General features: G+C 56.5%; 1 protein-coding gene across 1 annotated transcript; it reads right to left on the bottom strand.

The window, feature by feature from the left end:
* Positions 1 to 443: 443 nt before the first annotated feature.
* On the bottom strand, positions 444 to 13701 carry PES1 (pescadillo ribosomal biogenesis factor 1). The gene is made up of 15 exons (XM_043980299.1): positions 13592 to 13701; positions 11989 to 12068; positions 10635 to 10788; positions 9559 to 9668; positions 8458 to 8629; positions 8151 to 8240; positions 4560 to 4676; positions 4314 to 4376; positions 3973 to 4062; positions 3531 to 3661; positions 3058 to 3183; positions 2793 to 2977; positions 2493 to 2644; positions 1588 to 1743; positions 444 to 980 (listed from the first exon to the last, which is right to left on the bottom strand). The coding sequence occupies exons 1-15, from the start codon at positions 13613 to 13615 to the stop codon at positions 894 to 896; spliced, it is 1737 nt and encodes a 578-aa protein (XP_043836234.1). The 5' UTR covers positions 13616 to 13701; the 3' UTR covers positions 444 to 893.
* Between the last annotated feature and the right edge of the window lie 227 nt (positions 13702 to 13928).

Below are 13928 nucleotides of genomic sequence, written 5' to 3'. Positions count from 1 at the left end.
TCTATGCCTCCACAGTAACACTCCCTCCTTATCCCACTTAGCTCAGCAGTACTTCCCTTCTGGGAAACCTTCCCTGTCCCGACCACCCCTTTTCTTCCCCTCATCTCATCACCAATTGTAGTTTTCACATACTTGCACTCCTCCCGCAGCCCAGAGTCAGGGAGACCCGAGTTCAAATCCTGCCTCAGACATCACTAGCTGGGTAACCCTAGGCAAATCTTGGCTTGACTCATCTGTAAACTGGGGATAGTGACAGCACCTACCTCTAGGGGTTGTTTTGACTACCTGTCAAGTGTCTGGCACATGGCAGGTGCTTTGGAACACCTGTGTTCACTCTACAAGGGGAGGGATGGCAGGACTGCCCGGCCAGGAAGCAGCAGGGCTCAGTGTGACGTCCCACACCACAGGCCCTCAGGGTCGTCTCCAGAACAGAAAGCCCGGTGGGAAGCATCAGTCCACAGATTTATTTGGAAACATTTCCCCCAGATATAAAGTGAGCATCAGCAAGTCCTGGCTGTACAGCCCTGAGAGGGCAGGGAGGCCTGGAGAGTCAGGCCATCCCCAGGGGGCAGGCCTAGGCTAGGAGGGTCACGCCACCCTCAGCTGGCTCTGGGCCCTCCATCTTCCTGCCTTGAGTACGGGGCACCAGTGGTGCCTCCCCAGACAGGCTCCTCAGCACTGAGCCCCACGTCCGGGAATACCAACGGGGCATTAGCAAAGGCTGAGAGCCCCCCGGCCCAGCAGGGCCCAGCCAGGGGAAAAGACCCCCGCCCAAGCCCCTCAGTCAGTCTGAGGCCCAGCACAGGCCAAATGGGGCGTCTGGCAAAGGCAGAAACTCCGTCAGAGCCTCCAGGAGGGGCATCACCCCGAGCAGGGTCCCAGGCAGGTCAGACTCAGGCCTGACTCCCCTTCTTCCTCCTCCTCTTCTCAGCCTTCACGGCCTCATCATGGGCCTTCCTCTTTTGGGCCAGTTTGTTTGCCTGTAAGAAGGAGAAAGAAAGTGCTTTAAATGAGGGAGCGTCGGGGTCCAGCAAGATTCCCAGCTCACAAACCATTTGGGACCAAGGGCATTCTACCCCAATCAGAAGATTGTTTGGAAAAATCAACCTCTCCATCATCCCTCTTTCTTCTTTTGTTTTTGTTTTGGGTGAGGCAATTGGGGTTAAGTGACTTGCCCAGGGTCTCACAGCTAGTAAGTGTTAAATGTCTGAGGCCGGATTTGAACTCAGGTCCTCCTGACTCCAGGGCCAGTGCTCTATCCACTGCACCACACAGCTGACCCTCTCTTCTTTTTATTAGGGGACAAAATATTACAAAAAGGCTCATATATGTTGCAGGCTTGGTCTTAGAAGAAGGTGTGTTGGGGCTGGGAGGGGTCTGAGAACAGAGAATGTCAGGGTGGGAGGGGCCTGAGAACAGGGGATGTCAGGGTGGGAGGAGCTGTAGAAATCATTGAATTAAAATAAAAATCCCTCATTCCAGTCATCTGGACCTCATGCGCTTTCCCTTCTGAAAAGCCCCAAGGACTGAGCGAGGAGCCAAGAGAGGGCGCCAGGTGGCCCAGCAGCGAGGCGCAGGCCAGCTCACCTCGCGCACTTTCCGCCTCTTGCCGAACATGATCTTGTCATACAGGTATTTCTCCCTCTTCTTCATGGTCATGATGGCCAGCCTCTTCGCCTCATTCTCTTCCTCCTGCGGCAGCTGGCGCCTCTTGTCCAGGGTGCCCATGGTCACCTGGGGCTTCTGTGGACATCAGAGCATCTCGTGACCTTGGCCAGCCCACTCTCCCAGCCACCTGGCACAGCCCCACAGAAGTGTCCCCGAGGTTCCCAGGGGACTCAGCCTTCATTTCCAATGGCACCCATGACATCTAGGCACCAGGTGAAGTACTCCTTTGATCCCCACAATCACCCTAGGAAGTTGTTCCTGTCCCCACTTTACAGTTGGGGAAACGGAGGCAAACAGCAGTGAAGAGACTTCCCAGGGGCCAGTGTAGCCTGAGCACCCTCACTGGAGGGGGGAGGGGGAAGGGGGGCAGCCAGGGTCCAGAGGGACATTTCCTCCCCGCTCCCCCCATTGCTACTGATGCACATAAAGCTCCTTAACCAAATGATCCCAAGGCAGGGGCTCCTCCGTCCATTTTAAAGACAAGGAGGCTGAGGCTCTTGACCCAGGTCACCCAGGGAGTGAGCGGCAGATGTGGCATCTAAACCAGGTGCCCGACTCCAAGTCCAGCCCTCTTTTAGCTCTAACAAGACGAGAAGATGGGGATGGCCACCTGCCACCTCGATGGGGCCCTAAATGCTGCCACCAGCAGCAGGGACAGGACAGGAGAAGAGGGGCCCGGGCCTCCACCCTGCACCTGGGAGCTTCCCCCTGGGAGCTTCGGGCAGTGCCGAGTCTCCCTGGTTTCTTGGCCTCTGCCCCAGGCCCAAGCTTCCAGAACAGAGGCTCCCTGGCAGTGGGCCCCAAGGGGGCGGGGGCACCAGTACCTTTCCCTGAGTCCTCTGTTCTTCCATCACCTTCAGTCTGGCCTCCTCCTCTTCCTCCGAACCTTCCTCCTCCTCCTCCGAACCTTCCTCCTCCTCCTCCGAACCTCCCTCCTCCTCCTCCTCCGACTCCTCCTCCGACTCGGTCGCGTTTCCTACAGGAAACACTCCCTGACGTGCGGTGGCAGGGCGAGGCCTGGGGGCCGAGGAGCGCCCCACAGCAGGCTCTCCCCGCCCCGCCACAGCCGAGAGAACGCCACCTCCTGGCCTGTGTGTGCCAGGGGACGGGGACAAGTCACTCACCTGGGGTTTCACCCCGCTGCAGGGCCAGCAATTTCAGCTTCTCTGGGGGCATGTAGTCTCCTTCCTTCTCAGTCACAAAAGGCGAGAGGTGTGGGGGCAGAAGCACCCCTGGGAAGTAGTCCTCCACCGGGAGCCGGAGGCGGGCATTGACGGAATCAAACACCCACTGGGGCTGGACATAGCACCTGCAGAGGGCCGGAGTGAGGAGGGCTCAGGGGGCAGAAGGGGAGGAAGGCCGAGGACAGTGACGGTGAGGGGGACTCACCGGCCGATGACGGGCGTGGGCTGTGTGGGCCGGTCCACAATCTGATGGGTGATGGAAGGCTCCTTCTCATCGTACGTGGCTCCAATGCACAGAGATTTGTCCCAGGAGACTTCCCCCCCGAAGCTCCTGTGCAGGGAGAGGGAGGCCGTGGGATGAGGCGGAGGCAGGGGGGAAGGGCACAGACCGGGCAGGGGAGGCAGAGGACAGCCCCTGCACGGTGTGGGGCAAGAGTCCAACAAGTGGGCCTCCATGCACTACCAACCCAAGCCAAATCTGTCACAGATGCGAGGGGCAGGGCAGGCTCCTGTCTGCATGCTGCCGCCCTAGCAAGGACTTTACCAAGGGCTTCACCTGCCTGTGGACCCCCAAATACCTCTCCTACACACACACACATGTGTACACATGTAAGCCCATGTGCACACTCACATGTGCATACACACACACACAGCCCCCCCAGCCTCCCAGACACTGACCTGATGATGAAGGCCAGGGCCTCCCGGGGGACCTCCCTGCTCAGGAAGAACTTCAGCCCCTCAAACAGCTTCTTGTGCTTCTCCTGGGCCTCTCGCTCCTTCCTCAGACTCTCCTCCTGCTCAGTGTTCTCCTACAGGCATAGGAAGGGAGAGGACACTGAGGCCCAGCTGTCCCCAGGGCCCATTCTTTCAAATCGAGGGCAGCGCTCTTGCTGCCTCTGCATCCCGAGTCGAGGTGGGCAAGGGAGGGACATTCCCTGTCTCCAGGTGAGGGGCATTGGCTTTTAGTGGGAAGATTTAGGGTCAAATCATCACTTAATTTAGGATCACAACCATTAATGGTTGAGCCTCAGTTTCCTCACCTGCAAAAGGGAAATAATCTCCTCCCATCCTACCTGGAGAGTGGGGAATGAAGCTGAACGGCCCCAGGGACCCGGCTCACCCCATCAGCAGGGAATTCGTCCATTTCCATGTCCTCCTCCGTGACGGGCACCACCACACGAGCCAGGCTGGCACTCAGAGCTGACAGTTTCTGGAGAAAAGTAGCCAAGGTAACTAAGAGACATGGCCAGAGGCCTGGAGGTCAATGAGAGGAGGGGATGCCAGGCCAGTGAGTCAGTCACCTTTGCTCTCAATCCTGGCAGGCTTCAGGCACAGGAAGGAGACCCTCTCTGGCTGCCAAGGCGCCAGCCTCTAGGCCCTGTGGGGAGGGGCAGGGCAGACCCATAGGCCCTTGGGCCAGTAGAACCTGAAACCAAGCGGCCATCTGTCCCCAGGCCTTACCTCCAGGCAGCTCTCAGAGTCCATGGCGTAGTCCCCATCATTCTGATCTTTGGGCCCTTCCAGCTATTAGACAAAAGGTCAGTAGTGAGAAAAGGAACAGGACACCCATGCTCTTCGCACCAGGTTGGGCCGGCCCTCTAAAGTGGGGTAACGCAGCCCTTTGCCCCAGCAAGAGGGCCAGGATGAGGCTTGGCTCTGCCGAGGCCCCAGTACCTGTCTCTGGGCTCCTGAGGGAAGGCGCTTTACCTTGGGGGGGTACTGAAGGTTGAGTGTCTGGTAGAGATGGAAGTTGACGAAGCCAAGGAGGGTGGTGTAGAACTCGGTGAAGGTGGCCATGACTCGATAGTCCACATCCGTCGGATGCTGGGGGAACCAAGAGGGAAGGAACATGAGTAGGTGTGGGGGCAGGCATAGAGCCAGGAACCCCAGGTCTACCATGGTTGGGCCCTGGGGCACTATTTCTAGGCACGGGTAGGCATGTGGTCCTGAGAGAAGGGTGGGATTGGGAGCCAGCTCTGTGTGCCCCCAACCCCAGTGAAAGCCAGCATAAATAGGGCTGCCTCTTCCTCAGAGCTTTTGTCCCATTCTTCGAAAGACAACAACGGGGACAAGTTTCCAATGCTTCATAGCCTCAAAGTCCCAGGGATTTAAAATTGGGATCTGTACTGAAAGGATGGGAATAGTTCTCAGGAGAGGAAATGAAAACTACTAACCATGTGAAAAAAATCTGTTGCAAATCAAAACAACCCTGAGATTGTACCTCATACCTAGCAAACTGGCAGCTGACAAAAGATAGGACTGTTGGAAGGGTCATGGAAAGACAGGTACACTAATGCATAGTTGGTAGAGCTGCAAAATGCTACAACCAGTCTGGAAAGTAATTTGGAATTATGCAAAGATAGCAACCAAAAAGTCCAAGCTTTGTAACCTAGAGATCTCACTTTTAGACAAGTCTCTCAAGGTCAGTGAAAAAAAGAAAGGTCCCATCTATACCACTGTTTTTATGACAGAATCTTAGAAACAAAGTAAATGCCCGATAAGGAAATGGTTAAGCTGTGACAGAACACACACAAAGAGAACATGTTACTGGGTGATAAGAAATGACAAGCAGGGGGGCAGCTAGGTGGCCCAGTGGATAGAGCACTGGCCCTGGAGATTCAGGAGGACCTGAGTTCAAATCCAGCCTCAGACACTTGACACTTACAAGCTGTGTGACTCCGGGCAAGTCACTTAACCCTCACTGCCCCACCAAAAAAAAAAAAAAAAAGATGAGAAGTACATGTAAACTGGCGCACTGTGAGGCAAGGAGGACCAAAAACAGTATGCCCAGGGACAACAGCCACACAGAAAAGAGAAATGAACACAGGCTAATTATGATGACCAAATGTGGCTCTAGAGAAGAGATAAGAAAATGGGCCTCCCGATTCCCTCTCTGAAGAGGTGGGGAACTATGGGCACAGAACCATATGGCATACAGTGCCAGACAAGGTAGGCGTGTTCGTTTTGCTGAACTGCTATTTCTCCCTCTGTCTTTTTGAGTCCTAGCTCCAGATGGCTCACTGGGCAGCAGAGGAAGATATTCCACAACACAATACAGACAAAGAAGCCATCAATAAAAAGAAGATTTCTTCAGAAAGATTTCAGGCTGGAAGGGGTCTCAGAGGTCACCCCATCATTTACTGAGAAGGGAAGTGTGGCCGCGAAGGCCTTGCCCAGGGCCAAGCAGCTTCTAAATGGGTTTTAGACCCAAAGCCTTTGCCCGGGGAGACGATGATGCTGAGGCGGCCTGTCAGGAAGCAGAAAGGGTTAGGAATAAGCCACAGTGCCAGGCGTCCCTCCTCCCAGAGAAGAGGTCAGGAAGATGCAGGATGGGCCAACGCAAAGGCCCCTACACGAGGCCGCTGCAGTCCTGAGGAACAGCCCCTGCCACGGGACCCACAAAGGTCATTCTAGTCCGACTGCTCATCTTGGAGACAGAAGGGACTTGCCCAAGGTCCCACAGACCTGGGGCTGCTCACTACAAATCCTGAGCTCTTCCCGTGGCCACAGAGGGAGGTGGCCCAGAATGTTCTTCCTCACCCCCGTCTCCAGGCTTCCTTCAAGACGTGACCCCACTTTCTCCAAGAGGCCTTCTCTAGGCTCCCCACTGCTAGTGCCCTCCCTCCAAGACTGCCACCCATCTACTCTGTCTATAGCTCACTTTGCACACTGCCTCCCCAGTTAGACTGGGAGCTCCCTGAGGGCAGGACCAGTCGTCTTTCTTTGTAGCCCGTCCTTAGCACTGGGCCAGGCACACAGCAGGCACTTAATGTTCATGGTGCAGGCAAAAGCCACCAGGCCTTCAGGGCAAGGCCCCATGGGAAGGCACAGCCACAGTCTCCTGGGATGGAGACGTGACCCCTAGAGCTACTGTGAAAGGTGGCTGGGTGACCGTGGGCCGGTGGCCTTGCTGACACCCACATTCCCAGGGCACTCTTTCAGCAGCAGGCACTGCAAGCATAATGCCCATTTCACAGGCAAGGACAGTGCAGCCTCAGAGACGCACGGTGCTGCTCCCTCATTGTTGCCCTTATCATCCCAGAGGAGGGAGGGGCTCTCCTCTGCAGGGAAGGGGAACTTGTTATTATTTATGCAAAGTCCCTTCCTCTCCCCGAGAGTTCCCTCATCTGTGAAATGGAGCACTCCCCGCAGGCTGCTGGAGCCCCTGCCTGGGAGGACACCAAGCTCAGAATGCCAGCAGGACCACGGGAGGGGCCAGACCATGACCCGAGGGCTGCCTGGCGCCCAGGGAACTTCCAAGGTCCCAGACCACTCCCGGCCACCCCAAATCCATCTCCTTAGCCCCCAACACTCTTCCATCAGGAGGGCAGGCCTATGGCTGCCTGCATCCCACGAGCCCCAAGCAAAGGGCCATGAGGGTCACAGTGAGGTCAGCAGGCAGCCCACCAAGGAGGATTCATGGGCAGGAAGGTGAGAGGAAGAACAACCATGCCCACGTCATGGGAAGAGAAGGCGGGGCAGTCACTGCCCCAGGCACGCTCACAGCACAGAGACCACAGATCCACTGACGTGAGGATGCGTGGCACAGAGAGGCTGTGATGGGCACTGATGGAGGGGAGGAATGGTCATCCTGAGGAAGAGTCTGGGACAATCACATCTGTGAACTACGACCACCACAAACAAGGCAGTCCAAGCAACCTGCACCAGCGAGGGTCAGAGACAAGGGACGGGGGGAAGGGAGAGCTCCAGGGACAGAGGAACCCGCCTGACTGCTCCCCCCTCCCCCGGTGGCTCTTTCACTGGTTCCCATTCAGTGCCCTGGAGAAGCCCGGACAAAGGAAGCAGCTGAGCCCTCTGGAGCAGGAGGGAGGAGGAGAGGAAAAGAGGACGCAGCCAGGCCTGTCTGCACCTCCAGCTGTCAGGAAGACAGCCCCCCCCCACCTCCCCCCAGGAAATGGACCCTGGGCCCTCCCCCCTCCCCCAGCCCATCCAGGATCTGCAGGCTGAGGATAGCAGAGACAGCAGGGCCCTCCCCAAAGGAGCCCCTTCCTTGTGGAGGGGACAGCAACCCCACCACTGCTGGCTCAGCTCAGGTTTTATAAGCGGACCCTCACAGAGGTCCTGAACCCCAGGTTTGACTGTGAGCTGACAGCGCCCAGACAGCGCCCAGCCAGCGCTCTTCCCCCACACTGCTTCCCAAAGGGAAGAGTCAGGAAGATGTAGAGGAATAGGTGGCAAATAATTATGCCCATGGGCCTCCCCCAGGGTCAAAAAGAGCACCTGAACCCAGGCCTTTGGGTGCTATACGATGTGCCAAGCAGGAGGGGACTGACTCACGTTGTGGGAAAAGGCGTAGGGAGTGATCCACACGATAGGCTGGCCCAGCACCTCGGCCTGGTAGTAAATCCCTTTGATTGACAGGAAGACCTGGGGAGAAAGGACAGGTAAGGAGGTGAGAGCAGTGGTGGGGCAGAGGTGGGGCTTCTTCCCAAGCAGGGGGAGGGGGAGGGGACACAGGACAGTGAGCAGCTCCAAGGGTGTAGGGTGCAGGAAGCAGAACGGAGGGGGCAGTGGGGAAGGAAGGGAGAGAGGAGGGAGCAGGGCTGAAGGAACCGGGCAGGGAGCAGGGCGTCTCAGGGCTCACCTTGCGCAGAGCCCGGGAGGTGATAATGTAGTTGAGGAACTCCACGGTGAGCCGCCGGCACAGCTGGATCGTTTGAACGTGGCACTTCCCGGTACGGGGGAAGGTGGAGAACAGAAAGCACATGGACAGGGCATCGTCCAAGTCTCGCAGGGCATCGATGAACGTGGGGTACCTGGGAATTGACCAGAGCAGGGAGGCAGGAGGGGTGGGATGAGGGGAGAGTGGAGGATCTGCACCAGAGCTACACACACAGGCTGAGGACAGTGTCCCGGGGAGAGGCCTTCATGTTAGGGAAGAGCAGGGGGACGACTCAAGGGGCTCCCTCCTCCTCACGGCCAAGGGCACCCCGGTTGTTAAGGATGCTCTGACAAGCGTCTCCTGGGTGCAAACACCAGAGGAGCTAGGGGGCGCCATAGTGCACAGAGTCAGGAAGACTCCTGAATTCCAATCCAGCCTCAGACTGACTAGCTGTGTGAGCCTGGGCAAGTCCCTTCACCCTGCCTGCCTCAGTTTCCTCATCTCTAAGATGAGCTGGGGAAGGAAATGGCGAACGCTCCAGTGTCTCTGCCAAGAAGACCCCCCCATGGGGTCACAGAGGGCCAGACATGCCCCCAGGCAGGCCTCCTGGCTTCCACCCTAATCCCTGGGGGGAGCTGCATCCAGTAGGCCAAAGAAGGGATGTCTCTATAGGGCAAGACTCAACCGGACGTCTGCTGGCAGATGAGGTTTTACAAGGAGCCTTGGCTCCGAGTCATACAGAAGCTGTCCTGGGGACAGGAGCAGCTGAGGCAGCCGGGGTCAGGGAAGTCAGGCCAGACTGGGGATGGGGGGATGCACAGAGGCAGTGTCAGAAGAGAGCTTTCTAAGGGCATCACGCTGCCCCAGCCTCAGTTTCCCCATCTGTAGAACTCTCCCTTGCAGTCCCTCCCTCCTCTCCCTGGCCACATCAGCAGCTGTTTTGATGAGGGAAGGAGAATCCTAATAGGCTGAGCTGCTCCCCGGGGGAGCTGGGCCACCCCAGGAGGTCGTGGTGCCCCTTCACCAGAGAGGACAGTCCTGTGGGACCCTTCGGCCAGGGAGGACAGACGTGAGAGGGCTCACCTCTCCTTGATGATGTGGTCAAGCTTGTAGGTGGGCTTGTTGTCTTTCAGCCGTTCCACCGTATTCCACTCACTCTTTCCGTAGGCTTTCCGGAGCTTCCGGACAAACACCTGCCGGGAAGAGAGGGGGCCCAGGGACAGTTTTAAAAAAAGGTTGACTTTTCTATTCTGAACCCAAACAGAAACACTCATTTGCACAGACGGCCCAGCACAAAGGAGCCGTACGTACAAGACCTACCAGTCTCTCTCACGTGGGGCCTCCTTCTTAGTGTTTTCTTCTGTTCTGGTCTTTAAAAAAGGTGACAATAGGCTTTTCTTTGCCTTAGTCTCCTTAGCCCCTTCCCTGCCCCACCGACCCCCAATTAAAATGAAAAAATGGGGGTTAGCTAGGTGGCGCAGTGGATAAAGAACCGGCCCTGGATTCAGGGTCAGAGCAAAGACCCCAGATTAAGAAGGCCTGATCTGATCCCTCTCCTTCCTTTTACAGATGGGGAAACTGATTGGGGGTGGGGGAGACAGGGGAGAATCATTTGGTTAAGATTATGCAGAAGCAAAGACAGGATCTGTGTCCTTCCCTCCCCAAATTTGGTGTGTTTCTCTCTCCCTCTTCTACCAGAAAAATCTTCCTAACCCTAAGCCCCCATCCTACACACCTCTGTACAGGTGCCAGCAATCCCTTCAAGAAGGGGGCCAGAGCCACCTAGGAGGAAACTGAGGCTCTATGAATCTAAGTCATTTGTCCAGGAGAGTTAGTATCTCAGGCAGGATTCACACCCAGGTCCTCAGATCTTAGGCTATCCCTGGCTGGAGCACTTGAGCCGACTTGATCTCCCTGCTTCCCACACCAGGGGAGGGCCCAAGCGCCTATCATCATCTCTGCAGCTCAGCCCCTGCCCCTCAGTCAAGCCAAGAAGCATTTATTAAGAGCCAGCTCCTGCCAGGCCCTGGGGGTACCAGGGGAGGAAAGGGGTTGGCCTGCCCTCGAGGAGCCTCTAGTTCAATGGGGAGCCACCCCCCCCCCCCCGAGCCCGTGGCAGGGCCTGATGCAGACCTGCTGCTTCCAAGGCAAACCCTGACCTTGTAGCTCCGGAACTTGTTGACGATGGGCTCGTGGAGAAGAAACTTGATGTCCTTGAGCAGGTAAAAGGTCCTGGCCGCAGTGGAGCCCTTGTTCACCTTCTTCTTGTGTTTTGGCTCGTGGGGGTAAATACCCTTGAGGATACACAGGCGCCTGAAACAGATGCAGCCCCCCCACAGTGATCAGCACGTGCTCTGTAGGGCTGAGGAAGGGGCCTGGCTGACCCTGGCAGGGATGCCTGGTCCCCACAGGTGGGTGCTGCTCAATGCCCCCCACCCTGCTGGGCACTGCCCCTGCCCAGAAGCTCAGACCAGCAGGATAAATCCCAGACCGGGCCCTAGCTCACCCACTCATTAGCCACATAACTTCCAACCTTCAAAGTGTCAGTGAGACGACAGAGTCGGCCTCTGGGCCAGGAAGGCCTGAGTGTGAGTGTCACCTCTGAGCACCTGGGCACCCCTGCACCCCACTTACACAGAAAGCCCAGACTCACTGCACTGGAGGAAGGGCAAGAAAGCACAGGCCCAGCTCTAGTCCACTGTAACGGGGTCAGCTGGTATCATAACTAAAGTGTCGGGTAAAAGGGTTCTGTGACCCACGAACCATCACGGAAATGGGAGCTGTCATTACCAACAACTCCCTGAGACCATGAATCAGATAGAGCTTGGAGCTAGAAGGGCCCCTTCATTAAGGCACTGGGCAAAGTGAGGCCCAAAATGGCTAATTCAGACTCACAGAGCATTGGAGTCACAAAAGGAGCAGGAGGATGGGTGCAAAAACAAAGAGATCTGGGGCCAGGGGACCACGGTCCAAACCCAGGCTCACACAATAATAACAGCTCACAATTAAAGAGAATTCTGAAGTTGACAGATTTCTTTACAAATAACATCTGATTTTATCCTCCCCTGGGAGGTAGGTGCTACAATCGTTCCTGTTCTTCACACGGGGAAACCAAGGCAGGCCGTCTAACTACTGGTTCTCTCTGCGCCTCAGTTTCCTTATCAGTAGAATGAGGACCCCCTCAAGACCTGACCCAGACTGGCTGATCACCTCCTATCATACAAACGAGATAGTTGAGGACCAGGGCCAGTGACAGAGCTGGGCCAGTCACCGGAGCTCTGGCCTTCTACTGGTGCTGGCCTGGCTGCCCCCACCACCTCCTGGGAGGGGAGGAGGAGAATCCTGTTAATGCTCATTAGCCACTGAGACTAAGGAGAGGCTGGGGAGTCAACAGTGCATCTCATCCATCCTGCAATGGCCACCTCCCACTCAAAAAGATGGGCCGGCATCCATCCTGTGCACAATGGCTTTGGGCCCCAGAGCAGGTGTCTACCAGCCACGCCCAGTCCTCACCTGAAATCAGCAAGGCTCAGCTGTAGCTTCTTCCTGGCCTTGTTTCTGGTGATGTAGTTGGTGGCAGATCCCCTCTCATACTGTGTGTGGGGTGGGGGAAAGAAACAGATTTTTTTTTGTTATCAACAAGTTTGCTCAAAAGAGTGTCTCTGCGCGTACTAGCCAATCCCTTAGCGCCTGCATCCATGCCATCTGTGCTGCACAGGAGCATCACCCAATGACAATAGGCCACAGAACCCCAGGGCCTCCCAGACCAACCTAGATCTGAACAAGAATCTCCAAATGTTCCTCTAAGAAAGAAGCTCACACTTAGAGACACCCAGAGAGGGGAAAGTCCAGATCCGGGCTCTGCCAATGGTGCAGCTTTGAGCAAGTCCCAATGCCAATCTGGGTCTGGGTTTCCTCTGTAAATCAGGGGGTTGGACAAGATGACCTCAAACCCTGGAGTCATGAATCCATGAATTGCTTCTCTAGAGCCAAGCAAATTTCTCCACCACACCATGACCCTGCTGGAGACCAGCACCAGCCTGACTGGGATAACTCCAATCCCATCAATCATCAATGCGGGGCTAGATTTCAGCTGAAGTTGTACAGCTGTTCAGAAGTAGTTCAGGGGCAGCTAGGTGGCGCAGTGGATAGAGCACCGGTCCTGGAGTCAGGAGGACCTGAGTTCAAATTTGGCCTCAGACACTTAACACTTACTAGCTGTGTGACCCTGGGCAAGTCACTTAACCCCAATTGCCTCACACACACAAAAAATTAAATTAAAAAAAAAAAGTAGTTCAGCTGAAGCCTCACAAAGAGACCCCTACCTTGGAGAGGGCCAGAACCTGGGTACAGCAGGCATTTAAATGTTTACTGATCCTATCAATGAGCTGAAGGACCCCAGGATCATGAATTTGGAATTGTACGGGCCCATCAAGACCACAGAACCCCTCATTTTGAAGGTGAGGAAACTGAGGCTGAGATGAAGAGACTTGTTCAAGGTTGCAAAACTAGTAAGTAGCTGAGGCAGCATTTGAAGTCCAGCGCTCTATGCTTTAAGGTAGGCCGTCTCACGAGGAAGTTAAAGAGCTCACAGCATCATCAGCTTAGAGTCCTTCGAGCCCAGGAGGAAAATTGAGGAAACTGAGGACCACAGACATTAAGTAACTTGCGTCCCTAACGTGACAGACAGCAGGGCTGGCGTTTGAAGCCAAGTCCAGTGAATGCCAAGAAGGTCCCGACAGACCCCGCGCGACAGACTCCCTCCCCCTCCCCCCTGGATTCGTGCATCTTTCCTCCGCACTTGCGTCCTCTCACCGTCCCCCACCTTCCCCCCCACCTCCCCGTATGTCCCAGAGGCGCTCCCCATCAGCCGCCCCCGCCCCCCAAAACTCATCCTGTCCTTGAACCTCGCTGACCCGTGGCCCTTCCTATCCTCGAGGCGCCTCCCCCAAATCTACCCCTGCTCCATCTTCTCCCCTTCTCTCCTTGCCCCCCGCCAACGACGTCCCCTCAGGGCCCCCTCCTCCATCCTCCCCCCATGTTGCCCCTCGCCCCCCCGCTTGGGGAGTCCCCTGTTTCCCCTGACACCTCCCCGGTTCCTCCCGCCCCTCCGTACCTTTTTCTTCTCCAAGCCCCCCATGGCTGCCCCTTCTCACGGTTCTGCTGGGGAAAGCACGACAACAGCGGCAGCCACTTCCTGCCCACGCGGCCCCGCAGGACCACGTGCTTCCGGGCGCCGAAGGACCTCCGCCCCGCCCCCTGCCCGTGCTGTCCGCCATTACGCCTGATTGGAGCCGCCCAGGGCTCCGTGGAGTGCTCAGTTAGCCGGTCCTTTCCCCTCCAGGAGCCACGGAGGCTTCCGGGAAGTGAACGCTTCCAGCTTTCGATTCCGGCTCCGGGAACCAGAAGCGGTTTTTCAGGCGGCGCACAGGACAGCTTGCCGGGGACTGGAC

Source organism: Dromiciops gliroides, chromosome 1 (genome assembly GCF_019393635.1).
Source record: "Dromiciops gliroides isolate mDroGli1 chromosome 1, mDroGli1.pri, whole genome shotgun sequence".
In the NCBI taxonomy this organism is placed as follows: domain Eukaryota; kingdom Metazoa; phylum Chordata; class Mammalia; order Microbiotheria; family Microbiotheriidae; genus Dromiciops; species Dromiciops gliroides.
Note: the sequence above shows the minus strand (reverse complement) of the source record. Positions and strands in the feature narration are given on the sequence as shown.